This window comes from Rhincodon typus, chromosome 37, assembly GCF_021869965.1.
Source record: "Rhincodon typus isolate 14 chromosome 37, sRhiTyp1.1, whole genome shotgun sequence".
Taxonomy (NCBI): domain Eukaryota; kingdom Metazoa; phylum Chordata; class Chondrichthyes; order Orectolobiformes; family Rhincodontidae; genus Rhincodon; species Rhincodon typus.
In genome coordinates this window covers 12835251-12862830 of record NC_063368.1, presented here as the reverse complement: position 1 = coordinate 12862830, position 27580 = coordinate 12835251, and the positions used below count along the sequence as shown (strand labels likewise).

The window sequence follows — 27580 nt, the reverse complement described above, 5'->3', positions numbered from 1 at the left end:
AAAAGGTATCTCAAGCCTGAAGATAGCCAGTTTAGTCCCCCATTTGTAAGCTGAGTTACCTTTTTTGTTACCTTGCTGTAAGCTGTGACTTTTAATTGACAAATCAAGGATCTTAGTAAGTGGAAATCAGTTACGCTATGCCCCTGGCCAACAGGTCTTACTGCAAAGGTACAAGGTGCTGGTGAGATCGCAATTGGAGTACTGTGAACAGTTTTGGTCCCTTTATTTAAAAGATATTATTTCTTTCGAGGCAGTTCAGAGAAGGTTCCCTAGGATGATCCTCCGTGTTGAGGGTTTGTTTTATGAGCAAAGGTTAAACAGGTTAGGACTCTACTCAGTTGAATTTAGAAGAATGATAGGTGATCTAATGGAAACATATAGGATTCTTAAATGGCTTGACAGGGTAAATGCTGAGAGGATGTTTCCTACATGGGAGAGTCTAGATCAGAGGGCATAGTCTACAGAATTAAAGGGGGGCGCAATTTAAGACTGAGATGAGAAGGCATTTCTTCTCTCACAGCATTTAAAATCTTTGGAATACCTTGTCACAGAGAGCTGTGGGGGCTGAGTCCTTGTGTATATTTAAGGCTGAGATAGATGGGTTCTTGATCAGTCGGGGAATCAAGGGTTATGGGGAAAGGGCAGAAAAGTAGACGTGAGGAATGTCGGATCAGCTATGATCCTATTCAATGGTAGAGCAGGCTCAATGAGTTGTACAGTCTATGCCTGTACTTATTTGTTATGGTCTTGTAGATGAAATATCTGGAGAAGGAAGATCGAGAAGTCGTATTCTGATCAGCACAAGAATCGTCTCATTAAACCATGTGGACAAGGACCACCAAACTGTCTGCCCAGTCTTTCCCTCTGCCATAATACCCACGTTGCTTTTCCTGTCTATGTCTGCCTGTATGTGTGTGTAGAGGGGGAGTTTATAAGGGGGTTAGAGTTTTAACTGGTTGAGTTACATGTCGACAGTTCAATATTGTTTCCCTGGAGTTGCATTTGAATTATTTGCAACAGTCATTTATGTTACATGCAGAAACTTGGTATGTGTATTCTGGCAACCTGATTCTAAAAGGGAGATAAATTGAGGAATTCTACTTACATTTAAAAATCTTTAACTTTTGCAATGATTATGGGAATAGTGAGATTTGATTTCTATTGTGCCATCCAGATGTAACTGTATATGGCTGGTGAAAGAGTTATAAATCAATGTCTACAATATCAATCCATTCAATAGCTTCGGCCACTACAGTGTGAATGGCGGTGAAGCCACCAGGGATGGATCTCTCAGGGGTTCAGTCTGTGGGCAGTGGTCCAGAAATGGTTGGCCACAGATACAATTTGAGTTTGTAAAACTCACAGAGGAAGTGGCCACATTAGAGATTTGCCTCCTCCAAGTCCTCAAAGTGGTTGAAGGTTGCACAAGCTTTCCATGGAAGGTACTTGCAAACCTAAGATTTTCAGCACTTGGGTCCATCGCCACGTTACAGTTGGTGAAGTTGGCAAGTCCACAGGCTGGGGGCAGGGGGCACCAACAAGGTTTGGTGCTGTTATTAGTTTGTAGGGTTTGGAGTGTGTTTTCAGCAGGGGCTACTGGATTTCTCATGACTCACATGGAATTTTTTCTGGATCCCCAGCTGATCCAGGTATGTGTACAAAATTGTTGTAAGTTCATTGTGAAAAATTACATTTATTTCGTGGAAAGGTAGGGTCTTTTTCAATTTAGGGTGTGTAATTATAAAAAGTGGAAGTGGTGGGGTCCTATCTCTAACACCCTGTGATATCGAGAATGAGTCAATTGCTCCTGTTAGGCGAATGTGTGTGTGAATTACTGTCACCACACCATTTCCCTCCAGTCGTCAGGTTAACCACAGACCAGTCTTCTCTCTGTCTTTCTACCCTCATGCCTTTAGTTCTATACTTCCATATTTGAGAAGAATACATTCTTTTAGAGAAGGCAGCTAGTTTGCCGGTGTAAAATGTGGCCTGTTACTATAGTAGCTTTCCCTCCATGTTCTTTCTGCCACCCTGCTCCCCATCCCCCACTCCTTGTTTTCACTGCTGATTTGATTCCACATACGGAGAGCTCCACATTTTCAGACATCCAGGTAGTTTCACACAAAAGAAGCTGTGTTCATAACCAGATTCCTTGGTGTCTGATTTCCATTGTCTAGACATCACAGAGTGCAACTTTTCTGTGATAAGTTGGCCGAGCATAGCTTTATTTTTGATAAATAGAGTTATTAACTTAGTAAACTCTTATTTTGTAGTGTGGATTCCCGTGGGTGCCAAAGGCCATCTGTCTCCCACCCTAAGGGCCATTCTTCCCTGGGATCTTAGTGGTATTGGACAATTGGCCACCTGCTTGACTGTCAATCCCACTTTTATCTGACAAATTCATGGGATGTAGGCATCACTGGCTGGGCCAGCTTTCATTGCCCCAACCCCAACCTCTTGAACTGGTGCAGTCCATTTGGTGTAAGACAACCCACAATGCTGTGAGGGAGGGAGTTCCAGGAATTTGATCCAGTAATGATGAAGGAACAGCTGATATATTCCCAAGTCGGGATGGTGTGTGGTTTGGAGGGGAATTTGCAGGTGGTGATGTTCCCATGTATCTTGTCCTTTGAGATGGTAGGGTTCAAGGGTTTTGGAAGGTGATGTCTAAGGACCCCATGTTCCCAATAGATATATATCAGACCAGTAGAAAAAGTTAATGTTGTTTTCTCTTTACCCAATCTGAATTCAACTGTATACCAATGTTAACAAAGCACACAACTCCACTGGGGAGTGTTGTCGAACAGAGAGATCAAGAGGTGCGGGTACATAGTTCTTCGCAAATTGCATTACAAGTAGACAGGATGGTTAAGAAGGTGTTTAGTATGCTTGCCTTATTGCTCAGACCATTGAGTACAGGAGTTGGGACGTCATGTTGAGGTTGTACAGGACGTTGGTGAGGCCACATTTGGAGTACTGCGTACAGTTCTGGTCACCCTGCTATAAGAAGGATATCATTAAATTGGAGAGGGTTCAGAAAAGATTTATCAGGATGTTGCTGGGTATGGAGGACTTGAGTTATAAGGCAAGGTTGGGTAGCCTGGTACTTCTTTCACTGGAGTGTAGGAGGTTGAAGGATGAACTTAAAGAAGTTTATAAAATCATGAGGGGCATAGATAAGGTGAATAGCAAAGGTCTTTTCCCTAAGGTGGGGGAATTCAAAACTAGGGGGCATATTTTTAAGGTGAGAGGAGAAAGATTTAAAAGGGGCCTGAAAGGTAACGTTTTTACACAAAGGGTGGGTTGTGTGTGGAATGAGCTGCCACAGGAAGTGGTGGATGCAGATACAGTTTCAACATTTAAAAGACATTTGGACAGGTACGTGAATAGGAATGGTTTGGAGGGATACAGGCCAAGTGCAGGCAAGTGGGACTAGTTTATTTTGGGAGACTTGGGTTGGCATGGACGAGTTGGACCGAAGGGTCTGTTTCTGTGCTGTATGACTCTGTAACTAACTCAGAACCTGCATTATATGTTTTGATAGCAATTTTTCATTCCACAACCTCAAAATCCTACAGATTGCCATCCTGACTTAGACATATTGTTTCAATGTTCCTCACGGTCATTGTATTTAAACTGTGGAACTCCCTTCGTAACAGCAATATAGGAGCACCTTCACCACATAGACTGCAGTGATTGAAGAAGTGTGCGGCGCAAGTCAGTACCAACTTCTCAAGGAATTAGGCATTTTTAATCCTTTTTTATGGGATGTGGGCATTTGCTGGTTGGGCCAGCATGAATTGCCCAATTCATAATTGTCTTTGAGAATATGGTGATCTGACTTGAACAGGCACAGTCTTTGAAACAGGACACAAGATGCTGAAAGCAATTTCTTTACTCCAAGCTTCGTCATGGCAAATGATTATCAAGAGGGCAAAGAGAATGCTTCAAGAGCTTCCCCAAAGCCTCTCTGAAAGAAATGAAACATGCCCACTGCCTAAAGATCACGCAAATTGGAGAGGGATCATCCAGGAAGGTGGCATTCATTTTTAAAGTCTCCGACAGGCCTAAGTGGAGGACAAAAGCAAAGTGCCAAATGAAACAAGCGTGTGAAATCTGACCAACCCAACAACAACACCCCCCCCTTGTCCCCTCAGCTAATACCACCTGGCCAAACTGGGGGCTGAATTATTTTAGTCAACTGAGGACCCAAAATACTGGAGCAGAAGGAAGCCATCCTCGATCCTGAGAGACCACCTGACAAAGGAGGATGGGTAATAAATACTGGCTTTACCAGTGATGCCCACGCCCATGAATATTTTATATAGAGGGGGAGACAATGGCCTAGTGGTATTATTGCTGGACTGTTCATCCGGAGACCCAGATAATGCTTTCAGGACCGAGTTTGAATTCCACCAAAGCAGGTGGTAGAATTTGAATTCAATAAAAAAATCCAGAATTAAAAGTCTGAAGATGACCATGAATCCATTGTCAATTGTCAAAAAAACCCATCTGTTTCACTAATGTCTTTTAGGGAAGGAAACTGCCATTCTTACCTGGTCTGGCCTACATGTGACTCAGACCCACAGCAATGTAGTTGACTGTTAACTGCCCTCAGGGCAATTAAGGATGGGCAATAAATGCTGCCTCGTCAGTGAGGCCCTCATCCCGTGAAAGAATAAAGAAAAATAATCAATTGTATAAAGATGTGGAATGAAAGGGGAACTGCAACTGTTGAAATGCTGGAAACAGAAAAGAAAGAAAAGTGGACATGAACCCAAACAGAATTTTTGCTTTTTGAGCAGATGCTGACTTATCTCACTAAGAGATTTGACTAAAATTTTCAAAATTCTGACAGGTATGAACAGAGAGGATAAGGAGAAACTATTCCCTCTTGTAAAAGGATTAAGAACGAGAGGGCATGGGTTTAAAATAATTGACAAAATGAGGAAATGCGGTGTGAGAGAAAAAAAATTCAATCAGTGTGTAGTTAAGGTGTGGAACGTGCATCCTGGACGTATGGTGGAGCCAAGTCAAATCAAGACATTCAAAAGGGCATAAGATGATTATTTGAATAGGGGTAATGTGCAGGGTTATGGAGAAAAGGCAGGATAATGAGATGCTAAATTTTCGATGCCCATTTAACAAGAGATGGAGAGAGATTTCTTGCCTCAAAAGAAAATAAATCTGTCGAATTCATCTCTCAGAGGGCTGTCAAGGCTGTGTTTTTATATATATTCAAGGCTGAGATTAGACAGATTTTTAATTAGTCAGGAAAACAAAGGTTCTGGGAAAAAGACAGGAAAATGTAGTTGAGGATTATCTGAACAGCCACGGTCTTATTGAATGGCAGAGCACTCAATGGCTGAATGGCCCATATTCAACGTTCTGAGGAGTAGCAGTTGGAGGTTAATTAAACAAAAGTGAGGTACTGCATTTTGGCAAAGTAAATCAGGGCACAGCTTATACCCTTAATGGGAGGGTTGTAGGGAGTGTGGCTGAACAAAGAGACCTCAGAGTGCAGATTCATAGTTCCTTGAAAGTGGAGTCACAGGTAGATAGTATAATGAAGAAGGCATTTGGTATGCTTGCCTTTATTGGTCAGTGCATGGAGTATAGGAGGTGGGAGATCATGTTGCAGGTGTACAGGGCATTGGTTTGGCCACTTTTGGAGTATTGCGTGCTATTCCCATCTCACTCCTATAGGAAGGATGTTGTGAAACTTGAAAGGGTTCAGAAAAGATTTACAAGGATGTTGCCAGAGTTGGAGGGATTGAAGTATAGGGAGAGGCTGAATAGGCTGGGGCTGGCCAAATGCTAGCAAATGAGGCTAGATTTATATAGGCAAGGACGAGTTGAACCAAAGGGTTTGTTTCTGTGCTGTACATCTCTATGACTCTATCTTACGGTTATTTGGAGAGGCACAACATACAGGAAGGGCTGAAAGGCCTCTTTCTGCAGTGTAACAATCTGTGACATACAGATCTCATAATGACTTTTGATAATACAGGTAATTAGGAGTGGGGTTGCCCAGGTATCAGGTAGACAGAAAAGTAGTTGCAGGGTGGTCCTCCCGAGCTGTAGGGGGCGCATAAGCTGCCAATGGCAGTCGCTCGACCAACTGCTCAATTCCCCTTGGTCAAGGCCCCTACCACTCGCTGTAAATACAACAGCAAACCTATTCAAACTTCCTGTCTCTTCATTAGAACGCATCAGGGAGTGTTTTAAGTCAATATTTACGTCTAATAATTTTATATTTACCGCGCATACACAGCGATGCAAGTGTGCGCATGCTCATCGGTCGCCACCACCGCCCTTGGATACACTTCCACTCGAGCCGGAAGGAAACGTGCCTACTTTTTCTTCCGGTTGGGTCAAATTTGACGTACCTCCTGTTTGGGGACCGTGCGTTGTTTGGTTAAGTCTGAGATCGGACTTAAAGGTACAGTTTTGGATTGAAAATAGTCAATTCATTCATAATTAAGGGAGCATTTTGGTATTTATTTGTCTGTAATAATAGAAAAAAATAATAATTTTGAATAAGTCATTAAGTATGTATGCTTGAAGGGGAAAGTTTGTAAGGCTGTGGGGCTGTATAGATATCAAAGTGCTAGTGCGGGTACTGTGGGCAGAATAGCCTTATTCTACGCTTTATCGTGCCTTAGGACATTAGATTTTTAATGTATCTTTCAGCCTGTCCATTAGTGCTGCTGTCACATCCATAGAGCTCATAGTCTAGCGTTGACAGTCTAGTGCAGTATCCGTGGAATGCTACACTGTCAGAGGGGCCACCTTTTGGATGGTGGAACACCTCAAGTCCCCCTCCAAGCCACATATCATCTTGACTTTGGACTTTGAAGTACATTGCTGTTCCTTCACTGTTGGTGGGACAAACGCTTGGAACTCTCTCTTTCTCTCTAACAGCACTGTGTGTGTGTTTGTATGGAATATATTGCAGCTGTTCAAGTAGACCACTCACTACTTCCTTCTGATGGATAATAAATGCTGGCTGGATGATTACACCAATCACGTAAAAGTATTTTTAAAAATGCCAAGGGACTGTCTGCACCCCTGGGTGGCTGTACCAGATCCTGTGGTCACTGCCTGAAGAAGAATATTGGAGTTCTCATTTGTGTTGTGGCCAATATTTATCCCTCAGCAAATTTTCTTTAAAAAAGAATGGTTTCACTGGTCAATTGTGGTTTCTCAGTTCTTGTTTAATGAAAGCTGTTTCTCATGTTCTTTGTCCAAATTTGTAAGCTGTTCTGAACTTTGATGTATATGAAATGAATGTTTTTGAGATTTGAAGAGTTTCTTTGTAGGTATCAGTAACGTAATCATGTTATGATTTTAACTCTTTGCCACTAAAGATTTTTCTAGCTTGTTGAGTTTTGATAGGCTGAATACCTCAATTGACTTTTTTTGTTATTCTTTTATGAAATGTGGTCATCACTAATTGCCCTTGAACTGAGTGACTTCTAGGCCATTTTGGAGAGCAGTTAAGAGAAACATTGCTGGAGTTAACATGCAGGCCAGACTAATTGAGGATGGTAGTTTCCTTCCCTAAAGGATATTAGTGAACTAGATCATGTTTAACGAGAATTGATGATAGTTAATATGGTCTCTCTTACTGAGACTAGGTTTGTGTTCCAGATTTTTTAATTAAATTTTAAAATCACCATGACCCCAGAATAACAGACTGGGTGCCAATGCTCCCAGTCCAGTGACATTACTGCTTTGCCACTATTTCCCCATTGACGTCGTATTCGCAGAATATAGGAACTGGTGGAGGCCATTCAGCTCGTCAAACCTGCCCTGCCATTCAATACAATCATAGCTGATTGAACACTTCAATGATTTTTCTTCACCCCCATCCCCATGACCCTGAACACCTCAAAACCAGAAATCTATCAATCTCTACCTTAAACAGAAGATAAACTGAAAGAACTGCAGATGCTGTAAATCAGGAACAAAAACAAAGTTGCTGGAAAAGCTCAGCAGGTCTGGCAGCATCTATGAAGGAAAAAACGGTGTTAACATTTCGGGTCTGGTGACCCTTCCTCAGAACTCACACGATCATCTGTGATAGAGAAGTCCAAAGATTCACAGCACTGAGTTTTTAAAAAAAAAAAAAAAATTCTCCTCATCTCGCATTCCATTTATTTTGAAATTATAACCTCTGTTTCTAAACTCCCCAACCAGGGAAACCTCTTCCCTGCAGCTACCCTGTCTATCTCTTGAATTATTTTGAAACCACCTGTCTTTTCTTTTGAAACTCAAGAAAGTACAAGTCAAGTTTGCCCAATTCCTTTTCATTGGGCCTGTCCCTGGAACAGATCTGGTTACTTTTTTTTATTGTGCTTTATTTATGACAATAATATCTTTCCTGAGATAAAGAGACCAAAGCTATACCCAGGTGGAACCTAACCAAGCTCCTATACAATTGAAGCAAGGCTTCACTACTCCAGTATTCAAATTATATTGTAATAAAGCCTTCCTAATAGCTTGCTGAAATCTTTTTGTCCTTTTATAGATCTGATACCATACTGTTGATGTGTGAGTGATGACAAGACACGGGAAGAACTGCACAGCAGGGGCTGTATATACCTATTACGAGAAGAAAAAGGACACAGGTATGGGGATGGAGGTGGGAGGCTGAAGTTAATACTATACATTAGCAATATACGGAAGGTGACTCAAGGCCCATGCCTCCAAATCCCCCTACAAGCCACTGTCTGGGAGATGTAGCTAGTCTGCTCCTTTACTGTCACCAGGTTAGATCCTGAATCTTCCTTTAGTTCTGCAGAAACATTATCATAAAGGAGTTCAGATGAACAGACTACAGTAGGACAAGAGGTAAATCATTTCCAACCACCACCTTAAATGGCAACTAGGGATTTTTTTTAATGAAATGATTGTTCTTTGGGATATGGGGTCAAGTGGGAGAAGAGGTGCTGCAGGTTGAGTGGAAGTAACGGCCAGGATCGGACATTTCTAAAGCTAGATTCTGGGTTGAACAACACACAGATTGCCTGCAGATCTTGAGAGAGCAGCGAGGGAGGGAGATGGAGGTGAGGGTGAAATTGGCTTTGTAGTAAAAGCACCTTTGGCTTGCCCCCATTCCTAACAATTGGAATTAATAGGAGAATAACTAGAAACCACTCCACAGGTCAGGCAACATCTGTGGAGAGACAAATGCATAGAGCTGATGTCTTCAAATCAAAGACATTATATCACAATCCGAGCCAAAACTAGTCTTCAACCTGAACCGTTTGCACTATTTCTCTCAAATTATTTATTTAGTGAATGCAAATCATTGGATCCAAGTGATTTGTCTCTTTATTTGTTGAGTTTAAAGTAATTAGTTGCTACTTAGTCTGTAGAGGGGGGTAGTCCTCAATAATGTGCAGTATTTGTGCATCTCCAGAAGTACATAGATTTTGTACTGAGGCCTCCATGGTGGAAGTTGGCCGTGCAGGGACTTGGTTTGTCCTGAACCTGTTTAGCAAGGGCTACTGTTGCCATCATAGTTCCAAGTCTGCCAATCGACAGGGGATTTGTCACAAGGAATTTGTTTGCGACTTCCTGTGTTTACTTGATCCGAAGAATGTTTGCAGATGTGTCTGGCTCAGGAAGGTTGCTGTAACAGGCTGAGATGGGAGTAGTGGTTTTAGCGGGTCATTGTAGAGTGGGTAAGGAAGGCACAGCACAGATGCTTTCAACCAGCTCATGGATTTTCATCATGGTGGATGTGTGGGACAATGTGGTAGGAAGCCAGGAAGGGGTGTTGAGCAGAAGGTTCCAGTTATGATGTCACATTGTTGTATTCAGTTGTGTGTCAACAAGATGTATCTGTGCCATGACCTATGACTGACAGGCGCACAGTACTCTGCTGTGGAGTGTGATCGAGTGAATGCCAAGGTCTGAAGGCAGGATTTGTTCATTGGCCATGTGGGCACAGTATTAGGATTGCCCATAGTGATGCGATCTCAATAACTGACCGATTCTCCTTTCTACCTCAGCTGTTTCGGGGTATGGGACACAATCCCTGCGTCTCAGTAAAGATGCCATTAAGGATTTCGACTGCTGCTGTTTGTCATTGCAGCCCTGCAAAGATCCAGTTATAACGTGAGTCCTTCTCATTGTGCCACTGGTACGCCTCTCTTGGAAGCTACAGCTGCCTTGGGACCAAACCCAACTCCTGCTGGTGTCCTCACATGTGACATTAGCTCCTGTGTCTGTAGTCAGGCTAATGGTGACTGAGCAAATCAAGTTCTTGAATATTGCTGATAATATGGAGGCAATGGCCTTGTGGTATTATTGCTGCACGGTTAATCCAGAGACCTCGGTAATGTTCTGGGGACCTGGGTTCGAATCCTGCCAAGGCAGATGGTGGTATTTGAATTCTATTTTAAAAAAAAATCTGAAATTAAGAGTCTGATAACCATGAAACATTGTCGGTTGTTGGAAAAACCCATCTGGTTTACTCATGTCCTTTAGGGAAGGAAGCTTCCATCCTTACCTGGTCTGGACTACATGTGACTCCAGACTCTCAGCAATGTGTTTGACTCTTAACTGCCCTCTGGGATGGGCAACAAATGCTGACCTAGCCAGCGAGGCCTTAAATCTGTGAATGAATAAAAAGAAACTGATGATTCCCAAGTACATTAATATCTACATTGATAACCTATTTAAAGTAATAAGTTGAACTTGTAACATGGCTCATTTACACTTGCCAGAAGCGATGTGCATTCATTCACAGGGATCCATTCTCTGCAAAGAGAAGGAATGTGTCCAAGCCTTGCATTGTTTTTGAATTACTCAGGAGTCTGTCATTTGCCATTGGCTGAGGCATTGTCATGGAGAAAGCAATCAGAGTCAACTTGTTAACCAATCAGCATGCTTTTCTCCTGTAGTATAAAATGTTCAGACAGTTTGAAATTTGGCATTCTTGCATTTGTCCTGATGCATGCAAGACAAAACATTTTGGTAACAGGTCTCTTTTTAGCAAGATCAAAAGTTCTGTGCAAGCAAGTGACTAAATCAAATTTTTATTAGATCAGATTCCCAAGATCATTGTATTTTGGGATTGCTTTCTGTAACTCAGCAATCTTTCCACCAAAATGAGTAAACCTGATCTATACCTATCTAGATAACAAATAGTAGCAGGGTAGTTGATGATTATAGCCAGAAATGGACAATAACACTGGAGTTCTCTCTGGTGTTGGATCAACAGTTCAGAAGTTTTATGGTTACCCATGCAGTTTCAGGTTTCATATTCCCAATTAATTAATTGCCTTCAAATTCCTCAGCTGTTGCAGTGGAATTTGAACTTGTGAATTTGGCCGATTGGTCCAGGAATCTGGGTAACCAGACCAGTGATGTAATCATGTTGTTGCCGCCCTCCTATAATCTCATTGTTGTTTGTGAGAACCTGCTGTGTACAAACTAGTGGCCATATTTCCTACTTTGCCACAATGTCTGTGCTTCAGAAGCATTCTATTGCTGTAAAGCACTTTAGCACTGACCTTGTGACAGACATGATAAAAATGGAAGATATTTCTTAACCTGCCGTGATTTCCGCATTAGACCTTCAAATCTGTATTTCTCGGAGCATATTATGCATTTGTCCTCTGCACCATTGAGTGGACCTGGGCAGAATATTATTCAATGTAAATACATTTGTGTCTAATACTGAAAAGGTGAAGCATTTTTCCTTGAATATTTCATGTTTTTTTTTGGTTATGCAGGCCTGATGGTTATCTATATGAAAAGGAAGCAATTCTGGAATATATCTTGCACCAGAAAACTGAAATTGCTAAGAAAATAAAGGTAGATTTCCCTCTCATCTCTCCATCCTGCCACCCCGCTTCACCTGGAATATCATTCTTTCCTATCTTTTCTGGCTGTCTACCCTTCTTCTGTCCCTCTGCCTTTCTCAAACCCTCTCAGCCTCTCGTGTGCTTTCTGTATTCTTTCTCCATTTTCCTCTTTCTCTTCCTCTGTTGCTATCAATGAATTAAGAGGAATTGGAGGATGTTGCTGTTGATGTCCACAGTGTCTCTGCCTGAGCTTGGTTGCTCATGCTGGGATGATGTTCCACAGGAATCAGTCCTTTCACACTTTATTCAAATCACTATTTTTTAGTATGGATCAAGTGAGTGGGTGCTGGTTTGCTACTGACTGCAATTGGGGTCAAAAGCTGTAATCTGTCCTTTTGTCCACACATGCATCTTTGTTCGGGTAGAATACAGCTGATAGTGCTGTGACTGGCAAACTGGTTGATGTGAATTCTCTAGATCCTTTTGCTGAGATTGACCTGGTACATCAGCGGCTTAAAACTTAATGGAAGGATGCATATAGTACTGTTCAGGCAGACTTTTATTGTAGCAGGAAGGAATGTAGAGAGGAATTTTAATTTAGTGTTGATAAGAGAATCTTATCCTTTTGTAATGAAGATCGGAAGAAATAACACATCAAACACAGACCCAACAAAACTTGACACCAAATGAACAGAATGTACACAGGACAGTAGCAATGGCTTCTGACACACGCTTACTCTATGTAATGGAACATAGGAAATAGGGCAGGCCCTATCTGGCCCTTTTCCTTCAAAATGCTACTTTCCTGCACCATCCCCATATCTTCCAGTACCTTTAATATCCAGAGACCCACAGATATGTCTTGAACATATTCAATGTCTGACCCTCCACAGCCCTCTAGGGGAGAGAATTCTAAAAATTTACTGGCCTCTGGGTGAAGACAGTTTTCCTTATCTCAGTGCTAAATGGCCGATCCCTTATTCCGTTACTGTCCCCTGATTCTAGACCTTCCAGCCAGGGGAAACATCTTTCCTGCATCTACCCTCAATGGCCAATATGCCCTTCCTTGGGTAAGGGGTCCAAAACTCTGCACAGTATTCCATGCACCACTTCACCGAGACACTATACAGTTGTATTGAGATGTATTCACTCCTGTACTCAAATCCTGCTGCAATAAAATCCAAATTACCATTTGCCTCCGACTGCTGCACCTGTATGTTAACTTTTAAAGGCATGTGAGAAGGACATCCAGGTCCCTTTTGGACATCAGCATTTCCCAATCTGTAACCGTTTAAAAAATCCATGTATTTCTGTTATTCCTACCAATGCGGGTAATTTTACATTTTTCCACATTATACTCCAATTGCCATGTGTTTGCCTCTCACTGAGCTTGGCTAGATAGCTCTTTGCATCCTCCTCACAGTAAGAATCTAACATTTAAGAATATGAGATGATATTCCCATTATTGGTTGGAACATTTAATCCTGAGATCTTGACAGGATGTTTCCTCGTGGTAGAATCTAGAATTAGAGGTGTCTGTTTTAAAATAAGGGGACTACCTAATTAAGTCAGAGCAGAAGAATGTTCTTTTCTCGGAGGGTTGAAAATCTTCGCAACTCTGCTTCCACCTCTTTGACGAAGAAAGTCTTTAATATTTTAATTCAAGTTACATTTAATTCCACTGAAGAGAAAGGTCTCCACATGCATTATGTACCACAAACAGATAAATCTAGTGATGCTCTGACACCATCAATATTTTCAAATTTGTATTTTAAGAATTAGCATTAGACTTCAGACCATGCAAGTGCATTTACTCCCTAGTCAGGCCAAATTGCAATGCTACTGTTACTGTGACTGCAAGATCACTAGTCAATTCTTCCTTACTCACTGATCTTTGATAAAGAGGGAATCTATTCTGTTTTCTAGCACTGATTGAAGCAGAGCATGTAGTTGAAAGAGGGCAAAAGCATGTGCTAGGTGTTGGAGGGGCATAACCTTTTAAAACGCTGTTTCCATTAACTGATGGCACAAGCACTAGATTGAAAGGTTTTGAACAAGGTCTGAAACATGAGGAAGAACATTTTTTTTAAAAACGCAGCAAGTGGCAATGACCAATCATAAAGCATCTGGACACAACAGATAGGGAGAAACTATTTCCATTCACGAAAGGATTGAGATCGAGGGAGCACAGGTTTAAAGTAATTGGCAAAATAAGCAAAAGTGATATGAGGAAAAAACTTCAACATGCAGAGAGTGGTTGGCCTCTGCAATACACAGTGCACCAGAGGCATTCAAAAGAGAAATAAGATGCTAACTGAAAAGGCGCAATAGACAGTCCCAATTTATGAATGAGATCCCTTACAGGGGTGTATTAATAGTAATTTTAATTAATATTAGTATTAATATTAATTAGTTTCCCCATTCTTATGAACGGTTATTTTATATTGTGTTCCGACTTGTGTTGAATTGCCTTGCGAATGCACTCAAGAAAGGAACCTGCTCACAACCTGAGGACTGCCCATATGTACGGCGTTACCAGGAGAAGGGTACAAAGTGAGATACTCATTCAGAGAGCAGTTGCAGACACAAGAGGCCAGTTTGGCCTCCTTCAGTACTTCAATTATTCTGTGATAACCCCTTCTGTATTGTATATACTAGATTTAACCACATAATCTGACAGAGGGTTGCATTTGTTAGACTCAAAGACTGGATTGAAGTGTCTTTCCCTTTACCCAGATCTTCAGGAAATAATATGTGTATAATTATACAAATTAGGAGCAGGAGTAGTAGGGCACTCACCCCTCTCCAGCTTGCAAGGCCAGTCAGTAAGACACTGGCTGATCTGATAACTCCACATTCTCATCTATCCTTAATAACCTACCCCTAATAATCTATTACTGCCTTGAAATATTAAAGACTTTGCTTCCACCTCTTTTTGAGGAAGAGTTGCGAAGATTTTCAACCCTCTGAGAAAAGAACATTCTCCTGCTCTGACTTAATTAGGTAGTCCCCTTATTTTAAAACAGACACCTCTAATTCTAGATTCTACCACGAGAAAACATCTTGTCAAGATCTCAGGATTAAATGTTCCAACCAATAATGGGAATATCATCTCATATTCTTAAATGTTAGATTCTTACTGTGAGGAGGATGCAAAGAGCTATCTAGCCAAGCTCAGTGAGAGGCAAAAACATGGCAGTTGGAGTATAAATAGGCATTGAATCCAGTACATTCTGAATAGCAATGGTCTTTTCCCTAGGGTGGGGGAGTTCAAAACTAGAGAGCATATTTTTAAGTTGAGAGGAGAAAGATTTAAAAGGGAGCTGGGGGGTGGTTTGTATGTGGAATGAACTGCCAGAGGAAGTGGTGGATGCACGTTCAGTTTCAACATTTAAGTGATATTTGGACAGGTGCATGAATAGGTAAGGTTTAGAGGGATACGGACCAAACACCGGCAAGTGAGGCTAGTTTAGTTTGGGGAAACTTGGTCAGCATGGACGAGTTGGACCAAAGGGTCTGTTTCTGTGCTGTATGACTCTCTGATCTTGTCCAAACCTGTCATAATTTTGTACACTTTGATCAGATCTCCGCCCAGTCTCTGAGGAGAACAACTCTAGCCTCTTCAACCTGACGTTGTAGCTAAAATCCCATTGCTAGTACCATTCTATTAAAAACCATTCACATTTTTTTGGGGTCAATCATGTCTTTCGATAGAGTGAAGGGGAACTGGATAAAGTGCTCGACTTGTTAACATTGCTTTGATTGAATAAAATATCTTAACCACATGTTCAGAATTTCTGATCTTTATGGATAACATCAAACAGCACAGTGATCTCACCTGAACATGCTCCTGGTGACTTTGGGAAAGGCTTTTTTTTGTCGGTGTTGTACCTCTCCTTAGATGACCTTGAGATTGATACAACTGACTGACCCATTCAGCCAGAGGGGTGGTTAAGAGTCAACCATGTTGCTGTGGGTCTAGAGTCACATGTAGGCCAGATTGAGTAAGAATGACTGACAGATTTCCTTCCCTAAAAGGCATTAGTGAACCAGATGGATTTTTAATGACAGTGGTTTCATGGTCGTCATTAGATTTTTAACTCCAGATTTTTATTGAATTCAAATTCACCATCTGCCAGGGTAGGATTTGAACCCAGGTCCCCAGAACATCAATCTTCAGTCTCTGGATTCAACGACAATAGCAGTGGATCATTGTGTCCCATAAAAGGTCCTCCAGCAACAAATAACCCACAGGTATCTTCCAGTCGTCTGCCCAAATTTAACAATTCCAAGGACAACATGAAACATGGTTCCACCGAGATTTGAATTCGGATTGCTGAACTCAAAGTCCAGAGTGCAAATTGTTACACTATATCCTGCCCATTTGATCAACCTAAGAGGCATCTGACGTTGTTGTTCTGTAGGCAATTGTGGGTGTGATTCAGTGCTTCGGTCATATGCATTTAGAATTTTAAAATTTTTTTCTTTTAATTTCATATAGGCTTACGAGAAACAGAAGAACATCAAGAAAACAGAGCTGGCCGAGCTGGCAAAGGCAGAGAAGGAGACCAAAGTCAAAGCATTCCTGGAGAAAGAGTCGACCATTGTCAGCAAGCCGCTGAATCCCTTCAGCTCCAAAGAGGGTAGGCTGTCCCAGGGTAGATGATGTGCAGTCAGGAAATGCGTTCCTCTGCTGGTGGGGATTTGGAAAAACACTCCGCTTGTGAAAATGTCCATCTCTGTAGGAAGGATATGCATTTGTGTAATGCCTTTCATACCCTGGGCATATCCTAAAGCACTGCTTCACAGCCAATTCTGTTGAACTGGTTTAATGGAGAAAATGTGGCAGCCAATTTATGCACAGCAAGCTCCCACAAACACCCACAGCAATGTGCTTAATGATCAGATCACCACTTGGATAATGTCGTTGAAGGATAAATATCTTCTGAGGAGGACTGACTGCCCTGCATGTTTTTCAAAATGGTACTGTGAAATCGTCTATGCCCAGCTCAGTGCTGGAACCTCCGACCATTCAATATGCACCTGGCCCATCCCAGGAATGTCAGCTGTAGATAGGGTGCTCAAGCCTTTGGAAGGGACTTGAACTCGTGACCTTCCTGGATAGAAGAATGAGAAAAGCACTCTTAACTGGAGACCTGTGGCCATCCGAGGATAACTATTTATATTATATTGGTGTGTGACCAGTCCGTGTTAGTAAGCATGCAGGGGCTCAGTGAGCTACACTCGTGTCTCAGAATCAGAAAGTTGTGAATTCACACAACACTTTAAGCAGATTGTTGCAGCCCTGAGAGAGTGTCACCTTCTGGTTGAGCTATTAACGGTAAGGTCCCACCCCTCCTCTCTGGTGAATGTAAAAGATCCCGAAGCAAAGCCTTTCAAGAGAAGGTTCAGAAAAGATTTACTAAGATGTTGTCAGGAATGGAAGGTTTGAGTTATAGGGAGAGGCTGGATAAGTTAGGACATTTCTCAGTGGAGTGTAGGAGGTTGAGGAGTGACCTTTTGGAGGCTTATAAAATCATAAGGGGTATAAATAAGGTGAATGGCAGGTAACTTTTCCCCATGGTGGGGGATTTCAAGATTAGGGGACATATTTTTAAGGTGAGAGGAGAAAGATTTGAAAAGGACATGAGGGACAACTTTTTTTTTTACACTGTGGTTCGTGTGGAATGAACTTCCAGAGAGAGTGGTGGATGCAGGTAGTTACAGCATTTAAAAGACGTTTGGATACGTACATGAACAGAAAAGGTTTGAAAGGATATGGCCCAAGTGAAGGCAGGTGGGACTAGTTTAGTTAGGTATTATGGTCAGCATGGACTGAAGGGTCTGTTCCTGTGCTGTAAGACTCCTTGGAGCACTGCTAATCACTGTCTTCCTTTTTGCTGCTTATCTTTATTTCTTCCATACTTTAATTCTTTGACAGGATGTGGATGCTGCTGGCCAGCAGTTGTTGCTCATCCCTAATTGACCCAGTGCTGACGGGGGGAGGGGGCTAGCTCGGGTTATTTCAGAGGGCAGTTAAGAGGCAGCCACATTGCTTGTGGGTCAGGAGTCACGTGTAGATTAAATACAACATCCTGCAAGTGCCATCTTAGTCGAAACGTTGCATGTTGTGAATTATGGAAACCGGTTGGTTGAATAATTAGATGTGTGAATGGAAGGTTGTGGTGTTATTGACAGTAAAATATAATCCAGTGCATTCATTTGAAGAATTATATTGCAAACTTTCAGTAAGAAATCAATGTTATATGTGAATCTGTGGAATTCACTACCCCAGGGTGTTATGGATTCTGGAACGTTGAGTAAATTTAAGGAGGAGATAGACCAATTTTTTTTTTCCATTAATAATGGGTTGAAGGGTTATGGAGAACAGGCAGGAAAGTGGATTTGAGGCTGTGATGGCGTCAACTATGACCATATAAAACGGCAGTGCAAATTTGGGGGGTTTGAATGGCCTAATCCTGCTCCTAGTTCTTATGTTCTTGGGCCAGATCGGGTAAAGGTGGCAGATTTTCTTCACCTAAAGGATATTAGTCAATTGGATGGGGTTTTGCAAGAAAGCAGTGATACGTGGTCACCGCTACTGAGATTAGCTTTCACTTCCAGATTTTTAGAACTAACTTTTTAAAAGTTGTAGTAAGATGTATTGGTTACTGAATTGACATTCTATCAGTTTCTGGATTTGAAGCTGTGCCCCTGAGTGATGAACTGGACATCTGAACTTCTAACCTAGTGACATTAACACAACAACACTGTCTTCTTACATTGCGCTAACTCGTACATAATATAACACAAAAGGTAGCAGCACTGTTCGGACTGAAGTCGGGGCTTTAGATTTAAGATGTATTTGCTACATTTTGACTCGATCGTGGCATCAATGCAAACAGCCGGATTTTGCAGCGTCCTTCCTTCAGAAATAGAGATAAGTCAATGCAACTCAGCAGTGAGATTTAAGACCTCTTCCCCACTCCTAAACAGGGTCTCTCTCCAGCGACGCTGGAAAGTTGAAATAATCTGCACCATTTACAGTGTCTTTGTTTTTTGTTTCCCTTTCCCTCTGAATTGCCCTTTGATCCCTAGGGGAGGCCCAGGCTGGTTCCAGCACAGAAGCCATTCAGCCAGAGAATGAAAAGCACTTGCCTAGTTTTTGGATTCCGTCACTTACTCCTGAGGCAAAAGTGTCTGCCATGAGAAAACCGGTAAGATTCTTCGAGGCGATTGATTCTGGTTTGATCCGCTTGCTCCAAACAACACTCCTGTCCCCGCCCCCAGGATAGGCTGGTAAGCCCAATCCGCCATTCAATATGATCATGGCTGAACCTCCATCTCAATGCTACACTCCTAAGCTCTTCCCATGCCTCATTAGTCTCTTGAGACCTCTCTGTTTCTTCCTTAGGTATATTCAGTAACCCAACCTCCACAGCCTTCAGGGCTAGAAAATTCCACGGGTTTACCAATCTCTGAGTGAAGAAATTTCTCCTCATCTCAGTCCAAAACAGGCTAACGCTAGTCCTGAGTTTGTAGCCCCTTGTTCTGGATGTCCAGCCGGGGAAATATCATCCCTGCATTCAGTCTGTCCAGCCCTGTCAGAATTTTATATGTTGCGATGAGATCCCTTCTCATTCATATAAACTCCAGTCAATACATACCCAGTTGGTCCACTCTCTCTTTGTATGATAAGCCTGCCATCCCAGGAATCAGTCTGGTGAACCTTTGCTGCACTTCCTCGATGACCAGTATATCTTTTCATAGGTAAGGAGACTCAAAACTGCATACACTACTCACCAATGCCCTGTACAGATGCAGTAAGACTTCCTGCTCTTGAATTCAAACCCCCTTGCAATGAAGGTCATTGCAACATGCTATTTACTTTCCTAATTGCTTGTTGCATTTGCGCACTGGCCACTGAAAGCAAGCTTGCAAGGGCACCCAGGACCCTGTGTCCCTCCTAAACCATCACCTATTTAAAATGGGGGTTGAGTGACCTTATTGCATTGTTTCTGCGTTCAAGTTTTATATACCTGAAGACTAGAGGTAGTCACTTCGCATGTACTGAGATCGAAAATAATTGTTGAGTTGTCCTAAATTCCTACATTTACTCTTCTTGATATAATGATATGATTCATGACCTTTAATTGAATCTGACCTTTTTGAGTTCCACATTTGCAAGAATTTTTAGCTTGCACTGAGGAGTGGGTGGTATTTATGCATTGAGGAGGAAGTGTGTTAACTACCGGAACCACTGATAGCAGCTATTGTGAGAGAGGGAGAGGAAGATGGGGACTTGGGATAGGAAGCTGTCCAAAATTGAATAGTCAGCCACCATTCCTATCTAGGCACACAGAAAGGCAAGACTTAGAATCATAGAGCTTTACAGCACAGAAACAGACTTTTCGGTCCAACTTGTCCATCCCGACCAGATATCCTAAATTAATCTATTCAGCCTCTCTCTATAACTCAATCCCTCCAACCCCAGAAACATCCTTGTAAATTTTTTCTGAGCCCTTTCAAGTTTCACAACATCTTTCCTATGGCAGGGAGACCAGAATTGAATGCATAATTCCAAAAGTGGCCTAACCAGTTCGTACTTATACAGTGCCTTTCACACCCTCATGGTGTGCTAGAGTGACTTAGAGTAAATTTACGCTTGAAAGGTAGTCACTGTCACAATATAGGGACTGCATGGAAAGCAGTCGTCCCTTGTATGAGGTAGAGAAGAACTGCTGGTGCTTGTGGATCTGTATTGGATCTAGTGCCTTGAGTTCAGAGACAGAAGAAAGGATGGGAGAAATTAAGAGGAGGGGTCTGAGAGTCCATTCTTCCCTCATTATATGAAGTGATTTGATATTATTTAGAGTTAAGAAGAAAAATGATAAGTTGTGATGCAGAATATTGGAACTAATTGAGGCAGAAACTGTTTTGCTGCAGTATACTGCCCTCACTGGTGGAACATTGTAATTATAATGTCACATCTGCGTAAGATATTCCCATTTTAAATGTGGAAAGCTATAAAGGCAAACTTTCATTTTTGTGGGCAGGGAATGTGTGAAAGCTGAAGACTTTTGCCATCCAGATGCACATGTTAAAAAGCTGGCATGCCACATCAGTCCCCTAGTTTGCTCTTTTTACAGCATGAGTTTTGAAAAGAGCTACAAAACTTTATTCTGCAAAGATGGTGGCACAGAAAGCTAAATTGTGATCTGAAGCCAGTTCAGATTTCTCAGGGCTGGAGGCACAACAGTGTTCATCTGATAATATTGAAATGTTTAAGTTATAAAAGTGTAATGTGCAGGGCAAACAATTCTGTGTTGTGAGAGATCAGAAATTGTTCGCCTAACACACTGTGTTCCGTTCCCAACATTTGAGTGTGTCTTCCCTCGGAACTGTCTCTTTCAAATGTTTCCAGAGATGCCCATGTATCTCCTAACACCTCATCCAGTTGACTGTCCTTGTCTTGGTACTGAGGATTTGGGCAGACCGTTGCTGCTGAGACTGATGTTGACTGTTCCTGGTCTGCATATTGATCTGGCCGTGCCCATTCTTCTCCATCCCACGATCCTCCAGTTCAGCCCCACTTACTTTATCTTGTATCTCTTTGCCCTTGTTAGAGATCATCACAGTCTGGCTGAGGTGTGAGTGGGGCACCCTCCAGGCCACACTTGATGAAATACTTGGGTCATATTGGTGAGGTACAATAGCACTTAGAGCAAAGGAACGACTACCAGTGAAAGGTTGCCATTGGTGGCTCACTGATAGGTGCAGACCAGGGTTGTGAAAATGTACAATGCACTGTTCCAGAGGACCATACACATCAAACAAATTGAGAACACAGGAGGCTTCAAATAGACATTGACAAGTTAAGTGAGTGGGCAACAATATGGCAGATGGAGCATAATGTGGGAAAGTGAGAGATTCCTCAATTTGGCTGTAAGAATAGTAAAGCAGAATTAGTTTTAAAAATTGTGGATCTTGTAAATGTTAATGTTGGAGTGACTTGGGCACACTCGTGCAAGGAATAGAGTAAGTTAGTAAGCAGTTGGAAGACAAATGGCATGTTAGCTTTTATTGCAAGCAAATTGGAATACAAGAATAAAAGAAGTTGCTGTTGAAAGTAGACAGGGAATGTGTGAATGCTCAAGTCTTTTAACATATGCATCTGGATAGCGAAAAGCTCGTATGTCGCATCAGTCCCCTAGTTTGCTCCTTTTACAGCACAGGTTTTGAAAAGAAATACCAGACTTGGTTCTAGAGAGATGGTAGCACAGAAAGCCAAATGGCAATGAATTGAGAGTTTTGGTGAGACTGCACCTGGAATCTGTGTGCAGTTTTGGTCTCCATTTTAGTTCGGATGCAGTCACAACAAAAGTTCACTGGTTCTTGGGATGAGGAATTGTCTTTTGTTAACTTGCTTTGATAGTCTAAAATGTGAGGTGATATCATCGAATGCTTCAAGATTATGAAGGGATTGATAGAGGAGATGCTGGGAGGCTGTTTCCCTGGGCTGGCCAACCTAGAAAAAAGAGGAACACGGTTTGAGGATAAAGGGGCAATGATTTAGGACTGAGATGAGGAGAAATTTCTCCAACCAATGTCTTGTGTCTTAGGGATTCTCTATCCTGGAGGGTTCATCGAATCATCGAATCCCTACAGTGTGGAAACAGGCCCTTCGGCCCAACAAATCCACACCGAACCTCAGAGCATCCCACCCAGACCCGGCCCCTATAAACCACCTAATCTACACATCCCTATGGGCAATTTAGCATGGTCAATCCACCTAACCTGCACAACTTTGGACTGTGGGAGGAAACTGGAGCACCCGGAGGAAACCCACGCAGACACGGGGAGAATGTGCAAACTCCACGCAGACAGTTGCCGGAGGGTGGAATCGAACCTGGGTCCCTGGTGCTGTGAGGCAGCAGTGCTAACCACTGAGCCACCATGCTGCCCCACGGTTGTGGATGTTCTATTGTGGAAAATATTTAAGACCAAGATTTTTGAGATCTTATGGAATTAAGAGAATTGGGACTGGGGTTGAGGTCAAGTGATAGTTGAAGCAATGATCATATTGAATGGTGGAGGAGGCTCAATGGGCCAAATGGCCTACATCCCTATTTCATCTCTAAAGTAATGTATATTCATTAGGGCTTATTGAGATAGGGACAGGAGTTGGGATTAATGAGAGAGAGAGCTGCTATGGGGAATAAAATGAGGGACTCTTCCATAAGCTTGACACAGCCCTCTCTTTACAGTGTGTCTGAATTTTAATGCTGCCTTTTTTGCCTCTTGCAGGATAAGACTATCTACTGCCCAATGAGTGGGAAGCCTCTGAAGATGAAAGACCTGATTCCTGTCAATTTCCTGCCTGTTGACAGTAAGCTGGACCGCGTACAGCTGATCACGAGGCAGGAGCGCTATGTCTGTGCGGTGACACGGGATGTTCTGGGAAACTCTGTGCCATGTGCTGTTCTTCGACCGTCGTAAGTGCCCTGTGGACTACTGCCCACCACCTCCTGCAACACCTCATTCCTGATTCATAACCCTGTGTCCCCCTCCTAATCTCTATAACCAACTACAATCATCTGCTCTTCACATTCTTCCCTCGTGCACATTTTCACCTGCCTGGGATCTAAACTCAGGAGATCCTCACCCTAACTTGTCTGTCCTCCTTTTTATTGTTGCTTCAAACCATCTCTTTCATGAGCTTGTTGTCACTTAAATATTTCATAATAGGCTCAGTATTGAATATTGTTTGATAACCACTCCCTGTGGCGAGCCTTGGCCTTGTCTCAAGGCACTACACAAATGCAAATTATTCATTTTTCCATTGCCTTTGGCAGAGGAAAGACCGTGGATCTGGAAATCTACCATCCCTCACATTGCTGAGGGATCAACTACAGCGTTATCAGTTGATTGGCTTCTAGTGCCTAACAGTGGTAGCCAGTTGACCAGCGATATCATGCAGGTCCATTTGTGGTCCATGTCCCCTTTAACTTTGGCTCCAAACAGATTTGCTGTTATCAGGAAGGGTGGAGTGGCTCCGGTACTTGCCTAGAAACCTGGAGAGTGCGAGCCTTAAACTCGCCATGGCCAGAAGGAACATTGTTTTGAATATATCTGGTCATTTGGAGATATAGCGCCACCTCATTCTCATTAAAAAAAAAAAACTAGTCATACACACACCTCCTTGTGGGTTTTATGACAATTGTTGATGTTTGTCTCAGTGTTACTGAGATTAGCTTTCTGTTACAGATTTTTTAAAATTGAATTTAAATGCCATGAGTGGCTGTGGGATTTGAACCTGTGACCCCATTACACTCAGACAACAGTCATGAGAGATGATCAGTGATAATTTTGTGGTTACTGTTACTGAGATTTTCACTTTTACGCATGTTTTAATCCAACCTGTTCAGGCATGTTTTAGCAAATCTCTGGAGCATATGGGATTTGAACCCAGGCCTATAGCCCTGAGGCAGGGGAGCTACCACTGTGTCACAAGACCCCAAACTCTCAGCTTCGTTTTCTAGATGTTTCTAAAGAACTGATTTTAAATACCACAAGCTACCACAGAATAGAATCATAGAATCTCTACAGTGTGGAAGCAGGACATTTGGCCCCATTCGAATCCACACCACCCCTCCAAAGAGCATCCCATCCAGACCCTACCCCCCGACACTATCCCCTATACTCTGTATTTCCCATGGCTAACCCAGCTAGCCTGGACCTCCTGGGACACTATGGGCAATTTAACACGGCCAATCCACCTAACTTGCACATGTTTGGACTGTGGGAGCAAACCAGAGCACCTGGAGAAAACCCACACAGACACGGACAGAATGTGCAAACTCCAAACTGACAGTCGCCCGAGGGTGGAATCGATCCCGGGTTCCTGGGGCTGTCAGGCAGCAATGCTACCCACTGAACCCCGTGCTGCCCCATGGTGGGATTTGAACCCATTTCCCTAGGTGAGGTATTAGCCTGTGCCTTTGTATTACATGATCATATTGAATGGTGCAGCAGGTTAAATAATCCATGTGGTCCACCACTGCTGTTGGTTCTTGTGACATTATCATTAACTCCCTAGTTGGAGGGTGGCATCATTGTGACAGAAGTGTGGTTTCAGTCAGCAATGAGATGGTGTCAGTGATTGAGCACTGGGGACCATGATCGTTCATGTAGTTTATTGTTTTTTTTCCAACTGGTTTGCAGAGGGTCTGTGGTCACCATGGAGTGCGTGGAGAAACTGATTAAACATGATATGGTGGATCCGATCAGCGGGGTGAAACTGACGGAGAAGGACATCATCCCGATTCAAAGGGTGAGCAAAAGTGTCCTGTTTCAGCTGTACACATGTGTGTTCCTTTTCAGATCTGACTGAGTGCCGCATAGCAGCACAGGAAAATACACTAGAACACCCCTTGTATCATGGTTCAGTACATCCAACCTACTCACTGCAACTGGATAATCCCCAGGGGTGACAAAGCCTGGACAGAACAAAATAGAGGGACAATAAGTTTTTCTTTGGAAAGTTCTCTGTCTCCTTGCGTGGATTGAGACTTAATTCAACAAAGCACACTGGCAATGTGTGTTTTTATTTCATTCCTTCATGGGATGAGGGCATCGCTGGCTAGACCAGCATATATTGCCCGTCCCTAATTGCCCAGAGGGCAGTCAAGGGTCAACCACATTGCTGTGGGTTTGGAGTCACATGTAGGCCAGACCATGTAAGGATGGCAGTTTCCTTCCCTAAAGGACATCAGTGAATCAGATGGATTTTTCTGACAATCGACAATGGTCATTATTAGATTCTCAATTCCAGACTTCAGTTGAACTCAATGGATCTGAACCTGGGTCCCATGACATTATCTGGGTTTCTGGATTAACAGTCCACATAATGCTACAAGGCCATCGCCTCCCATGCTTGACACTTGATTCAGTTGTTAATCCAACTCCCTTTTATAAGGCTTTCAGAGAATGAGTTCATACTCCATCGGCTGGCAGTTCATTCCAGAGGCTCTTATCAGCCCAGAAAACGACTGGACAACCTATCCCGTGAATGGTAGCTCTGTGAAAGCTATCCATTTTATTACAATTCCATTAGATCATACGTTCTGAATAACAGTTTTTAATTCTGCATGGTAACAGAATCAGGAAGCACGATGGTGACCATGTGAAGAACTGGAATGTGGGTCAGTGGATGAAACATGACAAATCTCACAGTAACGTCACTCGGTGTTGTCTCCTGCCTCATGAGAGGTCTTGCATTTAAGTCTCATGCCAGAGACTTGAGCACGTAATACAGACTGACACTCCAGTGCAATATTGAGGGAGTGCTGCACTGTCTGAGGTACCAACTTTCAACTCAGACATTAAACCAGGGCCCTGTCTGACCTCTGAGCTGGGCTTTAAAGTTCCCATGATGTAATTTGAAGACCCCAGACTACTATGGTGACCTGGCCACCACCAAATCAACATGACCAAAATAAATTAACCCATTATTGTATGAGGCAAGGTAGAGCAGGCTCTCTTTTTACAGTCTGTGTGTGTGTGTGTGTGTGTGTGTGTGTTTTGGTTGTGGGAAATTGGTTGAATTATTTAACTGCAGAAGAATTGCTCTCAAAACAGTAGCACACAGAAAGTAAATCAAAGAACTGTGGATGCTGGAAATGTGAAACTTGGACATTGAGCAGATTGGGCAGCATCTGTGGTGTGAAAGCGGAGTTAATGTTTCGAGTCCAGAATTGAAGGGCCACTAGACTTGAAATGTTAGATCTGTTTCTCTCTCCTCAGATGCCACCAGACCTATTGAGTTTCTGCAGCAATTTCTGTTTTTGCATATGGAATGTCATTGACTGCAAAGTACTCTTGCACATCCTGAGGATGCTACATAATTAACTTCTTTCTGCTGGAGGACTTTGGATTTGTCACCTTTTAGCTACTGCAAAGGAAAGATTGACGGACCGTGGTTCTTACTAACCAGTTGTTTCTTTGGGCACAGGGCGGGACTGGATTTGCAGGTTCCGGAGTGAAATTGGAAGCCAAGGAGTCGAGGCCAGTGATGCAGGCATAACAACACAGCAGTTATTGGAGCCCATTGTCCATCAGGTGCCTGAATGAACAAGTGGATATTTTCCTGCTCCCATCATCAACACTTTGTACTAAACTCTACTTTACAAATGATTTAGACATTCACTGGTGACTACAACCCCTCTGCAAATTGTTTAAAAAATGCACAATAATCTAAGAAAACACAGGAATGACCAGGAGTCCCTGGTGTGCATCAACCCGTCACTCCCACTTCTGTTACTATGGGGCTGTCCTCCAGCTAGGGAGCCAGTCATAATGTCATTTAATCTTTTTGGTCACTTTTTATTTCCAAACACATTCGTGCTTTGTTGATATATTTTAATAAAGTTACTCTCTTCTCACACTCTGCTTTTGTTAGAATGAAGGCAGGTGAAGTGTGGATCAAGGGCATAAGCTTAGCTATCATGCACCACGTTAACAGTTTCTCTTTTTTTATTCATTTGTGGGACGTGGGTGTTGCTGGTTGGGCCAGCCTTTACTGCCCATCTCTAGTTGCCCTTGAGAAGGTGATGGTGAGCTGCTGCCTCTAACTGCTGTAGTCTGCCTGCTGTGGCTTGACCCACAATGCCATTTGGGAGGGAATTCCAGGATTTTAACCCAGCGGCAGCGAAAGAAAGGCAACATATTTCCAAGTCAGGATAGTGAATGGCTTGGAG

The 27580-nt window shown here is 42.6% G+C and overlaps 2 protein-coding genes across 3 annotated transcripts in view; one reads left to right on the top strand and one right to left on the bottom strand.

The window, feature by feature from the left end:
• The window catches only part of prrg2 (proline rich Gla (G-carboxyglutamic acid) 2), a 43123-nt gene extending 36792 nt beyond the window's left edge, over positions 1–6331 (bottom strand). Inside the window, exon 1 of the mRNA XM_048617451.1 lies at positions 6262–6331. The gene's annotated coding sequence lies outside the window, so the exon portion shown is untranslated. The remainder of the gene's footprint in view (positions 1–6261) is intronic.
• The window catches only part of LOC109937328 (nitric oxide synthase interacting protein), a 43556-nt gene extending 16289 nt beyond the window's left edge, over positions 1–27267 (top strand). The window contains exons 1-9 of one of the 2 annotated variants that reach the window (XM_020535959.2): positions 6338–6442; positions 8534–8633; positions 10023–10128; positions 11751–11832; positions 16324–16465; positions 18921–19039; positions 23130–23317; positions 25047–25155; positions 26836–27267. In XM_020535959.2, coding sequence (XP_020391548.1) covers positions 8564–8633; positions 10023–10128; positions 11751–11832; positions 16324–16465; positions 18921–19039; positions 23130–23317; positions 25047–25155; positions 26836–26907 — 888 coding nt within the window. In that variant the 5' untranslated portion in view covers positions 6338–6442; positions 8534–8563 and the 3' untranslated portion in view covers positions 26908–27267. Of the gene's footprint in view, positions 1–6337; positions 6443–8533; positions 8634–10022; positions 10129–11750; positions 11833–16323; positions 16466–18920; positions 19040–23129; positions 23318–25046; positions 25156–26835 lie in introns of those variants that run through there. The other variant, XM_048617446.1, reaches the window with a different exon arrangement.
• The last annotated feature ends 313 nt before the right edge of the window (positions 27268–27580 follow it).